The sequence below is a fragment of the Phyllopteryx taeniolatus genome, chromosome 23 (assembly GCF_024500385.1).
Source record: "Phyllopteryx taeniolatus isolate TA_2022b chromosome 23, UOR_Ptae_1.2, whole genome shotgun sequence".
Classification (NCBI taxonomy): Eukaryota; Metazoa; Chordata; class Actinopteri; order Syngnathiformes; family Syngnathidae; genus Phyllopteryx; species Phyllopteryx taeniolatus.
Window position 1 is genome coordinate 420467 of NC_084524.1, and position 14316 is coordinate 434782.

General features: G+C 52.8%; 3 protein-coding genes across 6 annotated transcripts; 1 reads left to right on the plus strand and 2 right to left on the minus strand.

Annotated features, from left to right (window-relative positions):
* The first annotated feature begins 3 nt into the window (after positions 1-3).
* On the plus strand, positions 4-1173 carry LOC133472681 (uncharacterized protein C17orf114-like). The gene has a single exon (XM_061763851.1). The coding sequence runs from the start codon at positions 405-407 to the stop codon at positions 726-728; it is 324 nt and encodes a 107-aa protein (XP_061619835.1). The 5' UTR covers positions 4-404; the 3' UTR covers positions 729-1173.
* Positions 1089-8142, minus strand: LOC133472660 (leucine-rich repeat LGI family member 2-like). Of its 3 annotated transcripts, none has more exons than XM_061763808.1 (8): positions 7332-8142; positions 7090-7197; positions 6752-6823; positions 5952-6023; positions 5778-5849; positions 5525-5691; positions 4756-4920; positions 1089-3779 (listed from the first exon to the last, which is right to left on the minus strand). In XM_061763808.1, exons 1-8 carry the CDS (start codon positions 7628-7630, stop codon positions 2962-2964), a joined length of 1773 nt encoding a protein of 590 aa, XP_061619792.1. In that variant the 5' UTR covers positions 7631-8142; the 3' UTR covers positions 1089-2961. The 3 variants fall into 3 exon arrangements, with proteins under 3 accessions (XP_061619792.1, XP_061619790.1, XP_061619791.1); XM_061763806.1 differs by having other exon boundaries at positions 7090-7161; positions 7317-8142; XM_061763807.1 differs by lacking the exon at positions 7090-7197 and having other exon boundaries at positions 7317-8142.
* A 152-nt stretch (positions 8143-8294) lies between these two features.
* sepsecs (Sep (O-phosphoserine) tRNA:Sec (selenocysteine) tRNA synthase) lies at positions 8295-14076 on the minus strand. 2 transcript variants are annotated; one of them, XM_061763816.1, is made up of 12 exons: positions 14015-14076; positions 12807-12922; positions 12565-12719; positions 11740-11858; positions 11260-11418; positions 11032-11185; positions 10790-10892; positions 10577-10706; positions 10310-10401; positions 9998-10091; positions 9830-9920; positions 8295-8969 (listed from the first exon to the last, which is right to left on the minus strand). In XM_061763816.1, exons 2-12 carry the CDS (start codon positions 12918-12920, stop codon positions 8705-8707), a joined length of 1476 nt encoding a protein of 491 aa, XP_061619800.1. In that variant the 5' UTR covers positions 12921-12922; positions 14015-14076; the 3' UTR covers positions 8295-8704. The 2 variants fall into 2 exon arrangements, with proteins under 2 accessions (XP_061619800.1, XP_061619799.1); XM_061763815.1 differs by lacking the exon at positions 9830-9920.
* Positions 14077-14316: the final 240 nt, after the last annotated feature.

The following is a 14316-nucleotide window of genomic DNA, read 5'->3' on the forward strand; positions in this document are numbered from 1 at the left end:
GTCCTAATTCAAGTACACGTTGATCCCAATCGAGGCCCGCCCGCTCCTTGCGAGCAACGAGCCAATCGAGATTCCATCGCGTGCACTTTGGCACGTGAACAGCGAGCGCCTGCTTGCGAATCAAGCCACAATAACTTTAGATTGATGAAAAAAAGCACACAATTCCTCGCTTCCATTTCGGCGACCGAAACCCAACGATCGTCGTCGTCGTCGTCGTCTTCTTCTATTGCCCCAAGACGGGAACGGCTGGGCGAACGGAAACGAGTCCACGGAGACTTTCCCACTCGGGTTCAAAAGGTCGTCAGCGAAATAGATACTTGGATTCTGCGAGGGAATCGAAGCGAGAAATCAAACGAAGGACGACGACGTCCCACGTCGTGCGAGTCCGTCTGAAAGATGTCGGAATGTTGATTTACGACGACTCGTTTACCTGCCTTTGTGGTTGCAGCATGGGCGTCCGGACGCTGCAGTGTTTCCCCTTCTGCAGACGCTGCAAAAGCAAAGGCTCCCCCTCAGCGGCAGCTGAGACGCGACCCACAAAAACCCGGTTCAACTCGGCTCGCTCGCCGTCGTCGTCGTCGTCGTCCCAAGAGGAGCGCAAAGCGGCCCGCCCGGCCTCCGGCGACGGCCCGAGTCGGGGCCCCCGAATCTACTTTTCCTCCAAAGCCAGGATGTCCTTCAGACACCAGCTGGACGGCAACGTCAACGCGGCCGACGCCACCGACTGAGCGCCGGTCAGCGTCGCGTCGACATTCGGAACCTCTGCCGAGGACTGGCAAGAGACTCGAGTCGCGGGCAGGAGTTTCCCACCCACCGCCGAGTGCGTTCTCAGCTCGTTTTTGCATCCCGGCGGCCAGAAGACAAAATGTCCAACATTGAAATAAGCAGCACATTTCTGAAAACAAGCGTTGCATCAACACATGTAGACAGACAACAATATAACAATATAACAATACTCACCGCCATATATTCTTCATCCTCTGCTTCCTTCCTGGTTTGTGTTTGCACGGCTGTATTATACTGCCCCCCGCTGGCCACGTCACACACCGCAAAGAGCCGTCACGGATTGATCAGGATGCACACATTGGTTCCTTCTTTACCGTTTATTTATGGGATCACTCTACAATATCATCGAGGGACATTTCCCTGATTAAAATTGGATGTTACATTGGGTCACATGGTCCATGAGTCTTTCTTTTTTTTCTTTCCTTTGAACGCCTTTCTATGTTAGATTGTGTCACATGGTCCATGAGACCTTTTTTTTTTTTTTTTTCTTTCCTTTGAACGCCTTTCTATACATGGCCGTTTTTTAAAGCGTGACCGTTCGAGCTCACTTAAGGCCAACAAACTCGCCATCGACACCAAAAGATTGTCTGACTTTTAGACGGCTTCCGTTTCGTTCCATCGGCCGTGGCCCAATGGTTAAGATCATCGCCTGCCACCGTGGGGGACCTAGGTTCAAAACCCCTACCCCGAAATGCTCCCCGGGTGCTTCAGCTGTTCCAGTGTGTTCCACTAACATGTGTATGTGTTCACTGTGATGGGTTCAATGCAGAGAACAAATTTCGTGTGCGTGCATGCATGCATGTTCATGACAATAAAAGATTCTTCTTCTTCTTCTTCTCACGTTTCGGTGTGTGCGTGTGCGTGTGCGTGACTCTGTGCGGAATCTAAGGATGCGTGCGTGCGTGAACGCATGGGTTTGAAGCGCATCAAAAACAGCAAGCAGTTGTTCAACTTCGAGTGTTTTTGGAAAAGGGAAGCCACGAGCTCACCACTGTGCTCCCTCATAGTACATATATCATAGTTTCGGGCCAAGTCGCAAAATAGCTATTGGGCCGGGTCAAATGTCACGTGACCCCTCTGAACCCGAACACAGCGAGGAGTAATAGTCGATGCGCTTTTATTGGGACGTCGACATCGGGAAAGCTCGGACGATCCGTGCCGCTTGGATATCATCATCATCATCATCATCATCATTCACGGCGAAGATTTGCTTTCACGCTGTGGCGAGCGGCTGCAACATGACGACATCGCCGCACAAAGCTGTTGAGACGCACGCTTCAGTCCTCGAGTTTTGGGGGGCACAAAGATGGCAACGCGTTGAAGTGACACGACGACGAGCGACGTCTCCCGGCTTCAGTGTCGACGCGGATGACGCGTCTTCAATCCCACGTTTGCGCTTCGAGACGTTCCCCGCGCACGAGAAGCAAAGGTGACGCTGCTAATAATTCATGACGATAAAGCGGGAATTTACAAAATGGAAGTTTGGCTCGTAGTAATAGGAAACGTGCACAACATCAATTTGAGCATTCACAACTAAAACGGGAAGCTTTCTTTCAAGTCGAGCTGAATATCGATTGCATTCGGGCCGCGCCGCGCCGCCGATTCTCAAAGCGGGCTGCCCCTCGAGCTACGCAGAGAATCTTAAGAATTCAAGTCGCTGCTTTGTTTGGGGTTTGGGGGAAATTCAGCACAGTCCGCTTGCGAAGTACGAGCCAGTTTTGGCGTGAAACATTTGGATCCAATCTTGTGACTGCTTCAAAGTTTGAAACATTGAACGCGTATTGAACTTCCGTGAAACACTTTTTCATTGAAATGTTTGATTTCAGCTTTTCTGACGGGGGAGGGGCTCTTCTCATTGACCTTTTTGGAAAGGGGGGGGGGGGGTGCATAATACTGAACTCCAAATTCCTGTTTTTGCTCTTCAATAAAAGGATGGATTGTTCCATCAAATACTTCAAAGTCAATATACTTCCGATTAAATGCCATAGTATTATTTTGCATGAATGTCTGCTTAGGAGAAAAAAAGTTCCTATTTCCGTTTGACTACGATACTTTTCCAAAATTGGCCAGCTTAACTTCCCGTGGAAATGGACCCGACACGCACGCACGCACGCGTACATTTTCCAGCCCTTCGCAACCCTGACGTGAACCCGCCGCGCGTGGTTCGCAGAAGGCTCACGAGCTCAAGTCGACCGTGACGTGCTCCCAGACGTGCGTGTTCCCCTTGAAGCCGGACGTGAAGACGAAGTCCCGGCGGTCCGTGGACACGGCGGTGAAGGATCGCGGCGCCTGGATGTAGACCTCCTTGAAGCGCTCAAACACGCTCTGCCGCTCGTCCCACAGGAGGATCTGCGAGAAGGTGTAGTCGCTTCCCAGGGCCAGGTAGCGGCGCTCTTTGAAGGAGAACGGCTGGAGGATCATGGCGCCGCGCGAAGGTAGCGCCTGGATCTCCGAGAACCGTTTGCCGCCCCAGCGCAGAACTTTGGAGTCTCCGATGTAGCGCGTCACGGCTAGGTAGAGCTCCTCCTCGACGCGGAAGTGCTTGACGGCCACCGCGTCCTCCGTGTCGGGGATCTCGCCCTGGAGCGCGAACTTACGGGTGCTCCGGCTCCACTGGTAGATGACGGGAACCTGCGAGCGGCTCGACAAGACCAAATGCGCTTTCCCGTCCAAGTCCAAGAACTCGGCGTCCGTGTCGCGGTACCACTCGTGAAGGGACTGGTAGGAATAAAAGCCGTTGTCGTTCCACTTGTAGAGAGTGGACAGGCCCGCTTTGGAGCTGTCGGCGATGACGAAGAAGCGGTCGGAGCCGATCTGGAACACCTCGATGTCGTTGGGCTTGGAGATCTTGGACACCTCGATGTCCTGGAATTTGCCGAACGTGCTTTGGTCCTCGTCGAACTTGTAGATGCGCGAGCCGCCGAAGAGCTGAGCCACGATGACGAACACCTGGTCGTCGATCACCGCCGACTTGCATCCCACGATGGACTGACCTGTGAGAGAGAGAGAGAGAGACGGGGAAACTAGACCGGATGCGGTCGAAAAGTCCACCGTGGGTCGCTGAGGTTGTGTTCAAAATAATGGCAGCGTGTTTGGAAACGTACTTTGGGATTTTCATGCGTTGGGATCACTGCCCGAGTCCTTTTCAGACAATCGAGAAGAATGTATATTCCCAGTATAGACGGACGAATCTTCAGGTTGAGGGTTTAGCATCCCGGTGAATCGCTCAGCTAATATTCAGTCGCGCGAGCGCCGTTACTGAGAACGGCTTCGCGTCTGCGTTGCAACTTCTTTGGTCGCAGGACGATTTGTCAACATTCCGCAACGCCTCATTTGTACGTTTCCTACGGGATGAAGGTCTGGCCACCGCACACTCGAATGAGTTTGTCAAAGTTGCTACTGGTGTTTGTTGAGAACTAGGAGAACCATTTCCAGATCACCGCGAGCGGCCCAAAAATTCACGGTTGGACGCAAAGAACTAGCTGACGCTCATCAGTCCGCAAAAGCTTTCTCCGGTTCTCTTGAGGTCAGTCGACACGTCTTTTACCTTAACGGAGGGACTTCCTGTCGAGAGATTCGCTCCACGCGGGCGTCGGTGTGCGGAGGTAACTTCAGACCGTCTCTCATTAGCCTGGAGCCGATCATTGGCGGGCGGAGTCTTATTTTTCCATCCGCTAGAATGGCGGGCTTCCATTTTCTTCCACATTTGTGGTTTGACTTTCTATTTTGAAGCATTGGAGATCGTTTCTGCAGCAGAGCACCCTACTTGTTTTTTTTTTGTTTTGTTTTTTTAAACTGACGCCTGTTTTTTTCCCACACAATGTATATTACCTCACTCGCCCTCTCGATCAATGTTCTCAGTCGCATGCGTACGGCGAATGTCGGGTGCGTTGGTTTTCTACGACGCCGAGCGCCCCGCAGTCACGGCGGTTCTACTCGGTCCGGTCATTATTTGGAAGAAAACTGTACCTGTGATGTTATCGTAAGTCCTGAAGTTCATTTCGATGTGGTCCCACTGGAGGACCATACAGCTCTCGGCGCCGGGAGCGGCGACGGCCACGAACACGTCGTCCTTGTAGCCGAACGTGTCGACGGACAGGGACTCCGTGGCCACGGTCTGATGAAGGACGAAATCTGCCAAAGGGAAATCTCACCGTCAATGCTGAGTCACGCTTGCACCGACCGCTTCCGATTGGCGAGGCTGTAAACCCGATGTGCTATTTCTTCATAGTATATTGTTTTCACTTCTTTCTCCATCGCGCTGCTATTCTCAACACCGATAGAAGACCGAAACGGATTCATTTTCATGAGCGGGGTCGCTAACGTTTCTGTTCCCGTTACGTTTGAGAACCGGGGTTCCGCTACATTTGCTCCATGAAATTGGATCCGCTTTCAACTTATTCGCTGGCGTCTATCGGCTGCACCGTTTCCACGACGGAGCACGTTGCAATCTAAAGTGGATCTTTTTGGGATTTCTTTTCTTCTGCCCAATCAGATTTGAGCCTCTCCGTGCCCTCGGAACGTAAACTAGATCGACGAGGGCGCCGTTTCTTTGACCCGCCACCTTCCGAATTCGTCAGCGTTTTCCCGTCCTCCGACGGGTCGGTCAGTTCCACTTGCTGAAGCCGACACACGGACACATTTCGGAATCGGCTCTCGTCTCCGGCGAGCACCACGTCTTTGACTTTGCGTCATTCGGAGCGACGCGGCGCGGCGCGGGTCACGCGCTCGTCCTCACCGGTCGAGACGCAGTCGTTTTCCAAGCTCATGTCGTTGAGGCGCTCGTCCCGGACGTGCTCCGGTCCGGCGCACGGCACGTCGGTCACGGTGGCGTTGGTGCCCCTCAGCCACGTCATCAGCCACTTGGCTCGGCAGTCGCACTGGAAGGCGTTGCCTCGCAGGTCCCTGCGGACGACGGAGACCAAGCGACGTCACAAAGGCCGATCGCTTCACGCCGACGCCACAAAATACGCGCACGCCGGCAAACGCACAGCTCGATCAGAGAGTCCAGCTCGTCGAAGAGGTCTCGAGGCAGGGCCTCGATCTTGTTGTCCGCCAGGGACCTGCGGCCGACAACCAAACACGCGCATCCGTCAAACCTTCACAGCGGTCAGCTCCTTTGGCAAACAAAGAAAGCGTAGCCAAATCGAAAGCGAGGAACGTACAAGTGGGTGAGGTCCCGGAGTCCTCTGAAGGCGAATTTGGATACGCTCTCGATCCTGTTGTTCTCGACGAACCTGTCCGAGAGCGATAACACGGTCGGTCTGCGGTCAAACGGGCCTCGCCGAGCCGTCGATTCTCAAAACGGATGACGACGCGCCTCTCTTACGGACATTCGATCAAAACCACGTTGGTGTGTTCACTCATTCGCTGCCAAGGACATACTGCATGTATTTGGTTTTTTTTCGCGGAAGAGGGTCTCAACCGGCACGGGAATAATTAGCCGATCCCCGAAGATAGCCTTCGGCGCAGCTTCTCGGCAGAAAGTAGAGACGAGGCGCCGAATCTCGATCACGAGGGAGACAAACGCCGACGCGTTCGAAGTCGGACGACGTTTGGCACCTGACGTTTGAACGGAGTGTGCGTGTGTGTGTGTGCTATAACCAGTAACCAGAGTATGTGTGGCAGGATTTAGTCGAACGGGTGTCGCCGTTTTGAGTCAAGATAACGCAGTTGGCGAATGCCATGTAAAAAAACTTTTCTCCACTTTGTGCTCGGAAAGCAGCGTTTTGGGCTCAAAACAACGCACGTTCTCACGCTGAATTGGAATGAACAGAAAAGCTAGAAAAACGGATTTTCGGGTGCAAGAAGAGGCCGCTCTTTCTTCTGGTAGGTTCTGCGCTTCTACTTTCACGGCACATTGAAAGCCGAGTCCGACTGCTCCGAAACGGCCGGCGACGAAGTCGATGCCGGTTCGTGCTCCGAAGTTACATCCGTGTGTCATTTTTGCCGACGAAGCACTTACAGGTATTCGAGATGCGGGAGGCCAGAGAATGCGTCGTCCCTTATGGTGGTGAGGGAATTGGAATTCAAAAGCCTGTATGAGGGGAGGGGGAGGGGGGGACGGGACGGGACGGACGGACAGAAAGAAAGAACACCAAAAAGACGTGAGAGGCTGAATTGGACGCCGCGTGGTCACACACTCCCGGCTCTCGAGTCGATCACGATTTCGAGAGACTCGCCGAGGTGTCGGAGCCTTTGAAAGGCTTGAAACACGCGATAAATCAGCCTGTGCTTTCCATACGCGAGCGACAAAACAATCGGCACTCAACACTTGTTTTTGGTAAGGGCAGCTCTTCTTACAGCAGCTGGAGGGAGGGCATGTGCGTAAACATGGCCTCTTTGACCTCTGAGAAAGTGCCATTGACGATGCTCCTGCAAACACACGTCAAACAACACAATTCAGCGTGGAACAACAACAACAAAAGCAGGCAATGCGCTCGCTCCAATAATTCCGCGTTGGATTGAGCAGCGCGCATTGGTCGGGACTGCGTCAAAAAGCGACTGCGGGCTGGCGGGCGAGGACTTACAGAGAAATGATGTCGCCGGGGCTCATCCTGGGCACAAAAGAGGAGCCGACGCAAACGACCGACTCCTTGGAGCAGCTGCATGTCGAAGGGCAGCGGGCAGGCCTCTTGGCCGCGCCGCTGCACAGGAACACGCAAAGCAGAGCCCGAAACGTTCGCGTCGGCATCATCGCTGGCTGGCGGGCGGGCGGGCTCGCGTGCTCGACGGACCGGAACGCGCGTTGCCGCCCTGCACCACGCGACGTAGCAGCGGACGGCAGCGAATCAGCGGCACGGCACGGCACGGCAGCCCCCTCCCCGCCGCCGTGCGCTCTCATTAGTAGCTCAAAACCAAACCCCCGCCCCCTCCAAAAAGTCCAGCAGCACCGCACCCGCAGAAATAGGCAGCCCTTTTAGTTTTCCTCCACTGGAAAATGTTTTATCGAGGTCAAGTCACATTTTGCCTTCACGAACCCAACAACAACCGCACTGCAGCATGACAGGAGGCTGCGTCCGACTGTGCACATAAAATGACGAGCGAAATGCGCATTTCCCAAAGTGAGACGCTGCAAGGAATTCCAAGCGAGTTGCCCAGCCGGCCTCGTCAGGAAAAAGACCCGATGCAATTCATTCTTCCCGGTTCTTTGATCTTGTTTGCAAAGAACACTCCCCATACACTGAACCTGTTGGAAGTATTTAAACGCCAGTTTAGGAAGACAAGAGCGCTGGACTCTCTTCCTTCTCTCGCGAGATCCGGAAGCCGGGTGAATCCTCGTTTCGGGTAACGGTCCGTCTCCTCATCGAACCCGTTCTTGGCTCTTCTCAGCCTGAATGTCATCCGTACGCCTGCAGCGCACGTGTGTGTGTGCAGAACATTGTGTGGTCACGTTTTACAAACGCAAGCTAGTGTGTGTGTGTGTGTGTGTGGTGTAAGCAGCAGCATAGAAATATACCTTACAGCAGGACATTCAAAAGAGTAAAAAAAAAAAAAAAAAGAAAAAGTCGATGGTGAGAAAATGTTTATCTCCAATTGGTTCTTGACTTGCAGTGGCTGTGGTGGGTTCAATCTTATGTACGAAAAGGTCAAGCCACTCCTCCTTTGCGATCACAAGTGGTCAAACGGACGTTTTGACATTACATTTGTTTCATCTCTTATTCGCTATGTCCAAGCAAGCGGCGTGGAAACAAAGCACGACAGCCGTAGGTTCAGCAAGGCTCTATTCTTGGACCCTTATTATTACAACCATTATGGAGCAGGAACGCTATAGCGGTCGTCTCACCGAGAGAAGGATTACTATTGCGTATTGTTATCGGAGGGGACCTTAGTTCTGCTTGCGACTCTCCCGTCTACGGACGACGGTCGCGAGCAATCATTTGGCCGTGCTTTTGCTGCCGAGGAATATAAAGGGAGTTCAATTTGCAGATTTCTGGATTTCGGAACTTTCTGAATGTGGAAGTGGGCACGGCGCCGGCGAGCGACTTTCAACCGCATTCGCCTCCTTCCGCAGCGTCTTGAGGCACTTGTCCAGCCGTTTGACGCACAGCGCCACGTCCTCGCGGGTGACGCCCACGGCGGCCGCCGCGTTGAGGTAGGGGCACGGGTAGGAGTCGGAGTGCGACATGAACCCGCGAAACGCGTGCCCGCCGACGGTCTGCTCCTTGTCCAGCGGCACCACCCTGCAAACAGTCAGACGCCGATGATCACATCTGGAATTTGCCATCCAAGCGAGCAATCCACATCCGATTTTCTGTCGTTTATTCAAACTTTTGCGACCGCTTCGGTTCGCCCTCCATCTATAAGTGGCAGCAGCAAAGACGCCTCAACTGACAGAAATTCTTCGGCTTACCGCAAGAAAAACCTCGTCTGCTTCGTGAAGACGTCCTCTCGTGTTACTGGAGAGGACGGGACAGTGTGATCGTTAACGGCAGCTATGCTAATTGCCTTTCGCCCGTCAATGACGTTTCGCATCGTGCGTTAGCGTTCATTAAAACAGCTCAATTCGCCACAACTATGCTGGAATTATCTCTCAATTGAAATAAAGAAAAAGTCATCCGGCGTGAACCCAAGTTCATTTTTTTTTTTTAAATCAGAAATATAATCTATGAAAATCTATGACTGTACCTAATGTTTTGTCCTTCCTGGTGTTCTTCTGCTGTGGTGCCCATTACTGCCACCAACTGGTATTGTCCTTGCACTGCAGCAAAGCCAATGTGAAATGATGGCGGCGCCCCCTAGAGGTGGGGGTCTGAAGCGCACCGGTGTCTCGAATCGCAAGACAAAAAAGTTGGCCAAATGGCGGCTTGAAAAACTCCCGAGTCAACGCACCACTTTATATGCGTTTGCTGTTGAAATATACACTTGTCGCTTGTATTATGTGTCAGCTTCCCAGTAAACTTCAAGTGGAAGTGACAAACTGTTTGCTTGATATGATTTGGGGATTTTATTTTTCCCCCTCCACACGGTCCTCCTACATGCCATTTTTTCCCCCGGCTGCGGGTAAGTGCGGAAGCGATAAACGGAGCTTCCTCGTACGTACCTGGCTCCCGAAACTTGGCGAGTGAACAGCATGGCGCCGAGCCGAGTCACCGCCTCGCCGCAGCGGGCCCCGAGCCCGTCGAGCGACATGGCTGCCGCGGCGAGGGCACAAAAACAAAAGTTTCCATCTGACAAGAAAGGGGAGCGCGGATGGGGGAGGTGCGCTTACCAAGTGAAATGGGGTTGTGCGGGGTGTGAAGCAATCGCTCGCCGTGCGCGCAAGCCAGCTTCTTCAGTTCCTCGGTCAGGAGCGCGAACATCTCCTGCGAGGAGGGGCGCACACAAACAGCAGTACCATCATGAGCAGCCCTTTGAAAAAGGGAACCTCTGGTCTCAAACGACGGTTCGCCTCGTTATTTAGGCAAGAGGCGGCATCAGTAAGCCGAATTTCCTCTTCACGATCACGTTCGCAGATTCAGAGCTCACGAGCAGAAACCTCATCGTGGTTTTTTTGTCTTCCGCGGGGCGTGGCCAATCTCACCTTCCTGTCCGACAGGAGCTTCTTGTAGCCGCCGGCGCCAAGCGTGAGGAGGGTGACGAGGAGGTCGAGGGAAGGCGACGCAGACGCTCGACCTGGACAAAAAAAAACGTTTCCAAAACTTGACAGAACAACCCACGAGTCGATACCGCCGTGACGCTCCCGCTTCCTTTTCCAAGCAGTCCCCAGATATCGAAAAAGCTCGTCGCTCGAAACGCACAGCGAGTCGTAGGTGTAAAAATGAGCGGACCGCACCGCACCGCACCGCACCTGGATACGTCTTGCTAATCTCCTCGACGAAGGCTTCGTCAAAGCCGGCGATGATGGCGCCCCCGACCGGAACCAGGAAGTTCTTATCCAAGCTCTGGACGAAGGCGTCCACGCGTCCGACACGGGCCCCCTGGCCAAAAGAAGCAAAAGCGAAAGATTTTGATGAACACGCACGCGGCACTCCCTCCCGCTGTGTCCCGACGTGGTACGAACTTCCTGGATGAGGTGCATGCACTTGGACGACTGCACGCCGTACGCGTTGTTGACGATGTGCGGGAGGTCGTATTTGGCGCACAGGACGGCCAGCTCCTCCAGCCTGTCGACATCGACACCACAACGTACCATAGAAAGCTACACGTGCAAAACACGATTGACTTTTGTATTTGCGCCCCGCGACGACAACGAAGGCTTTCTTTTCTCTCTCTCTCTCTTCGGCAACGCGAAAGGCGGCAAACCTGTCGGGCACTCGCGGCGCGAAGCAGGACGTCGTGGAATGGACGCACAGGACGTTCTCGGCTCCCAGCCGGCAGATTTGGCGCTCGGCCGCCTCCACGTCCGTCCGCAGCTCGTCGCCCTCCAGCACGTTCTCCACCACGACGGGGACGAAGCCTGCGGGCCACACGCACGCGCTGAGATCGAGCGTCGGCGCGCGAGCCCCCCCCGCCCCCGCCGCCCGACGTCACCTGCCGTGACCATGGCTTTGAAGCACGACTTCTGGTCGATGCGCGGCCAGATGACGTAGCGGGCATCGGGCCGCCGCTGGCGCAGGGTCAGGAAGCACAGCGTCAGGCTCATGCCGGTCGCCATGGGAACCACAAAGCAGCTCTTCGCGCTCCTCGCACCTGTCGAAAATGTCGCTTCAACGTAAGAGTCGCAAAAGAGGCCGTCCGCTCGGAGCCGATCGGAGCCGATCGGCGGACTGCCACTTGACAATAACGCCGCTCAAGTAAAAAGTCGTCCTCCAAAAAATGACTGAAGAGTAAAAAGTGATCTATACCCTTCGCGTATTTTGGGAGTTCAAAAGGTGACTGATGTACGTCACTGTATAATAGGGTTAAAGGTTAATATGGAAAAGCCAATGCATAATAAGTCAGGGTCCAAAAGTTCGGATTTTCATCATTAACTGAAGCCGCTGCAAACCAATTTCACGGAATGTCACTCGCCTGCCATCTTGAGAACGTCCAGCGCAAGCGAGTTGGTCAGCTTGTTGAGCAGACTGGACCCGGCGGCTTTCGGCTGCACGGCCGCGATGTCGCCCGAGCGACCGATCCCGTGGATCAACCTGCGGGTTCACAAAAAAAACAAAAACCACTTGGCAACAAGCACAACTTTGGCAAATCGCGACCAATCGTCCAAACCGTTTATTGCCACGCCCAGCTCACGTTTACGGCCCAAAAATTGCACATTGTTGATTTCGAGTAACTAAATAGCTGCGCATTACCGGAGTCCGTTTCGCTTCACGCCAACACGTCGCGGAAAGCGCCATTTACAGGCTCTCTGTTAGAATCAGTATGCTTGCAGTTTTAAACACCTTGATTTTAGACAAATCATTTCCCAAAACTCACAGGCATATATTCTTTATCCTCTGCGAAATATCACAGAATCGTCGTCGATGATTCTTTGTTTGTGTCTGCATTTCTTTTCATTCGTTTGCATGTCCTTTAACTTTGGCTGACGCGATCGCCATTCTTCCTGGAGTTCGCGTCCACCATTGTTATCGTTACGCTGAAATACACTGTTACAACAAATCTGAATAATTCTTGGCATTCTATTTCTTTATATATTGTTAATCTATGTTTTTATAAAGTTCAATACTATAGCGGTCTAATTTTCGCCCATAACAATTTGTATTTGGATTTTTTCCATTCATTTGGAGGGGCAAAGATGATTTGAAACAAATGACATTGATGTCTCGAGGCTCCAGCATTCTGGAGTCATTTGTGCGAGGGGCGTAACGTCGTCGAGCGGAAGCCAACGGCGGGACGGACCTGTAATGTCGCCTGGCCACAATGTCGGACGCCACGCGGCCTTCCCGCTCGCCCATGCCGCAGTTGCCCAGGAAGTTGTTGCTGTCCATGACGGCCAGCTCGTTCAAGAAGAGCTCGACGGTGGCCTCGCTCCACCCTTCCGCCGGACACTTCCCCTGCGGACGGAAGGCGTGAGCCGAGCCGAGCCGGGACGGGACGGCTCGGCTCGGCTCGGCTCGCTCCCCGAAGAACGTCGGCTTCACCTGCTCCAGCAGACGCCTGATGAGCTGCTCGTGGCCGCGGCGAGCTTCACTCGCCTGTCGGACGTACGACGCCGGCACCATCTTCTCGCTCAGTGTGAAGTTTTCGCTGTTCATGGCTGTTCATAGTGACACGTGTTGACAGAAAGAAAATAGCATACGGTCTTCTTCTTTCCCTTTGGGCTTGTCCCGTTCGGGGCGGCCACAGCGCGTCATCCTTTTCCACGCGAGCCTACGCATCTGCTGCATCCTCCTGCCAAACACCGACTGCCCTCATGTCTTCCGTCAACCTTCTCGTCGCTCTTCCTCTCGCTCGCTTGCCTGTCAGCGCCATCCTCATCACCCTTCTACCAATATACTCACTCTCTCTCCTCCGGACAGTGAAACCCGCTAAATCGCCGTTCGACATTTGCACCGCTGCTTTGCGTGGGTTTTGACAGGCAAGTCCAAATTGGCAGTTGAGCGCCTCGGATGTAATACAGCGGGCGGATCCCCGCAATTCGCAGGGGATCGGGACCGAGCCCTGCCGCAAATAATTGAGGGATTTGTCATAGTATATATAGAAGCCACAAGACGGCGGCAAAGCACTTGAAACGGAGAGGATCATAAAGCATCAACTCCGTGCGTCTACAAAAGCTGTTCTCAACCTTTTTACACAAAGTATCACCTCAAAAACTACTTCGCTCGCCGAGCACCGCCATAACAGCCCAAAGCTGCGCAGTAGGCCAAAGTGTTCATCATTTATTGCTTAAAAAGCCAATGTTAACGGCCAAAATGCAAACCCTCTCTGCAGAATTTTCTGATTGGTGGATTTCAACTTGACAAATAAGAAAATAAGTTGTTTTTTTCCCAAAAAATAACCGCGTAGTTGAATAACAATTCCACTCTAAGGTAAGTAAATTGGAACGACAACGTAGACTACGCGAGAAAACCAAACTTTCGCTTGACTGTGCACGAGGTGCATTCAAGGACCGCTAACAGAACGGGACAAATGACTTCGGCAAGACAACGAAGCCTCCTTTTGTTCTGTCACGCAGGACATTCGCATTTACGTGAAGATACTTTGGGCTGAAATAGCAGTCAAGAAGGTACATTTCACTGGCTTGATATGAAAGCACTGACTTTTTTTTTTTAATCAGGCTAATATACTTCACTCACAAACGTATGATATGTAAATGTGAAGAATCAAATAACATTCAAGTTTTGATTACCTGCAAGTGTTCCGGTCGACTCGACGCAGGCAAACGCGGAAGTGGAAAACCACGTGTTTGGTGGCCACGTGACCTGCTTTCCTTAAAGGGCCAGCGTGCAATTTGACCTCAACTTTCAATCGACATTGTCGTTTTAGTGTTACAAATACGTTGTCATTTAATGTCAGTCATGTCACACAGTTTGTTGTATTTATCGCGTGTGTGTATAGGAAGTGCGCTATATTGAAAACCAAAATATCATCGTAAACCCATTTCTTCCTTGAATCAGAATTGATTTGAGACCCTTCCCTATACGGAATTCC

Bases quoted from the DNA above. Each gene is read 5' to 3' on its own strand.
- LOC133472681 (XM_061763851.1), top strand. From the start codon at position 405: ATGTTGATTTACGACGACTCGTTTACCTGCCTTTGTGGTTGCAGCATG.
- LOC133472660 (XM_061763808.1), bottom strand. From the start codon at position 7,630: ATGAGAGCGCACGGCGGCGGGGAGGGGGCTGCCGTGCCGTGCCGTGCC. The intron at 6,824-7,089 runs GTAAGAAGAGCT...CCCCTCATACAG, and splicing joins ATGCCCTCCCTCCAGCTGCT to GCTTTTGAATTCCAATTCCC. The intron at 4,921-5,524 runs GTGAGGACGAGC...TCCCTTTGGCAG, and splicing joins AAACGACTGCGTCTCGACCG to ATTTCGTCCTTCATCAGACC.
- sepsecs (XM_061763815.1), bottom strand. From the start codon at position 12,920: ATGAACAGCGAAAACTTCACACTGAGCGAGAAGATGGTGCCGGCGTCG. The intron at 12,720-12,806 runs GTGAAGCCGACG...TTCCGTCCGCAG, and splicing joins TCAGGCGTCTGCTGGAGCAG to GGGAAGTGTCCGGCGGAAGG. The intron at 11,419-11,739 runs GCGAGTGACATT...CATTTTCGACAG, and splicing joins GGACGTTCTCAAGATGGCAG to GTGCGAGGAGCGCGAAGAGC.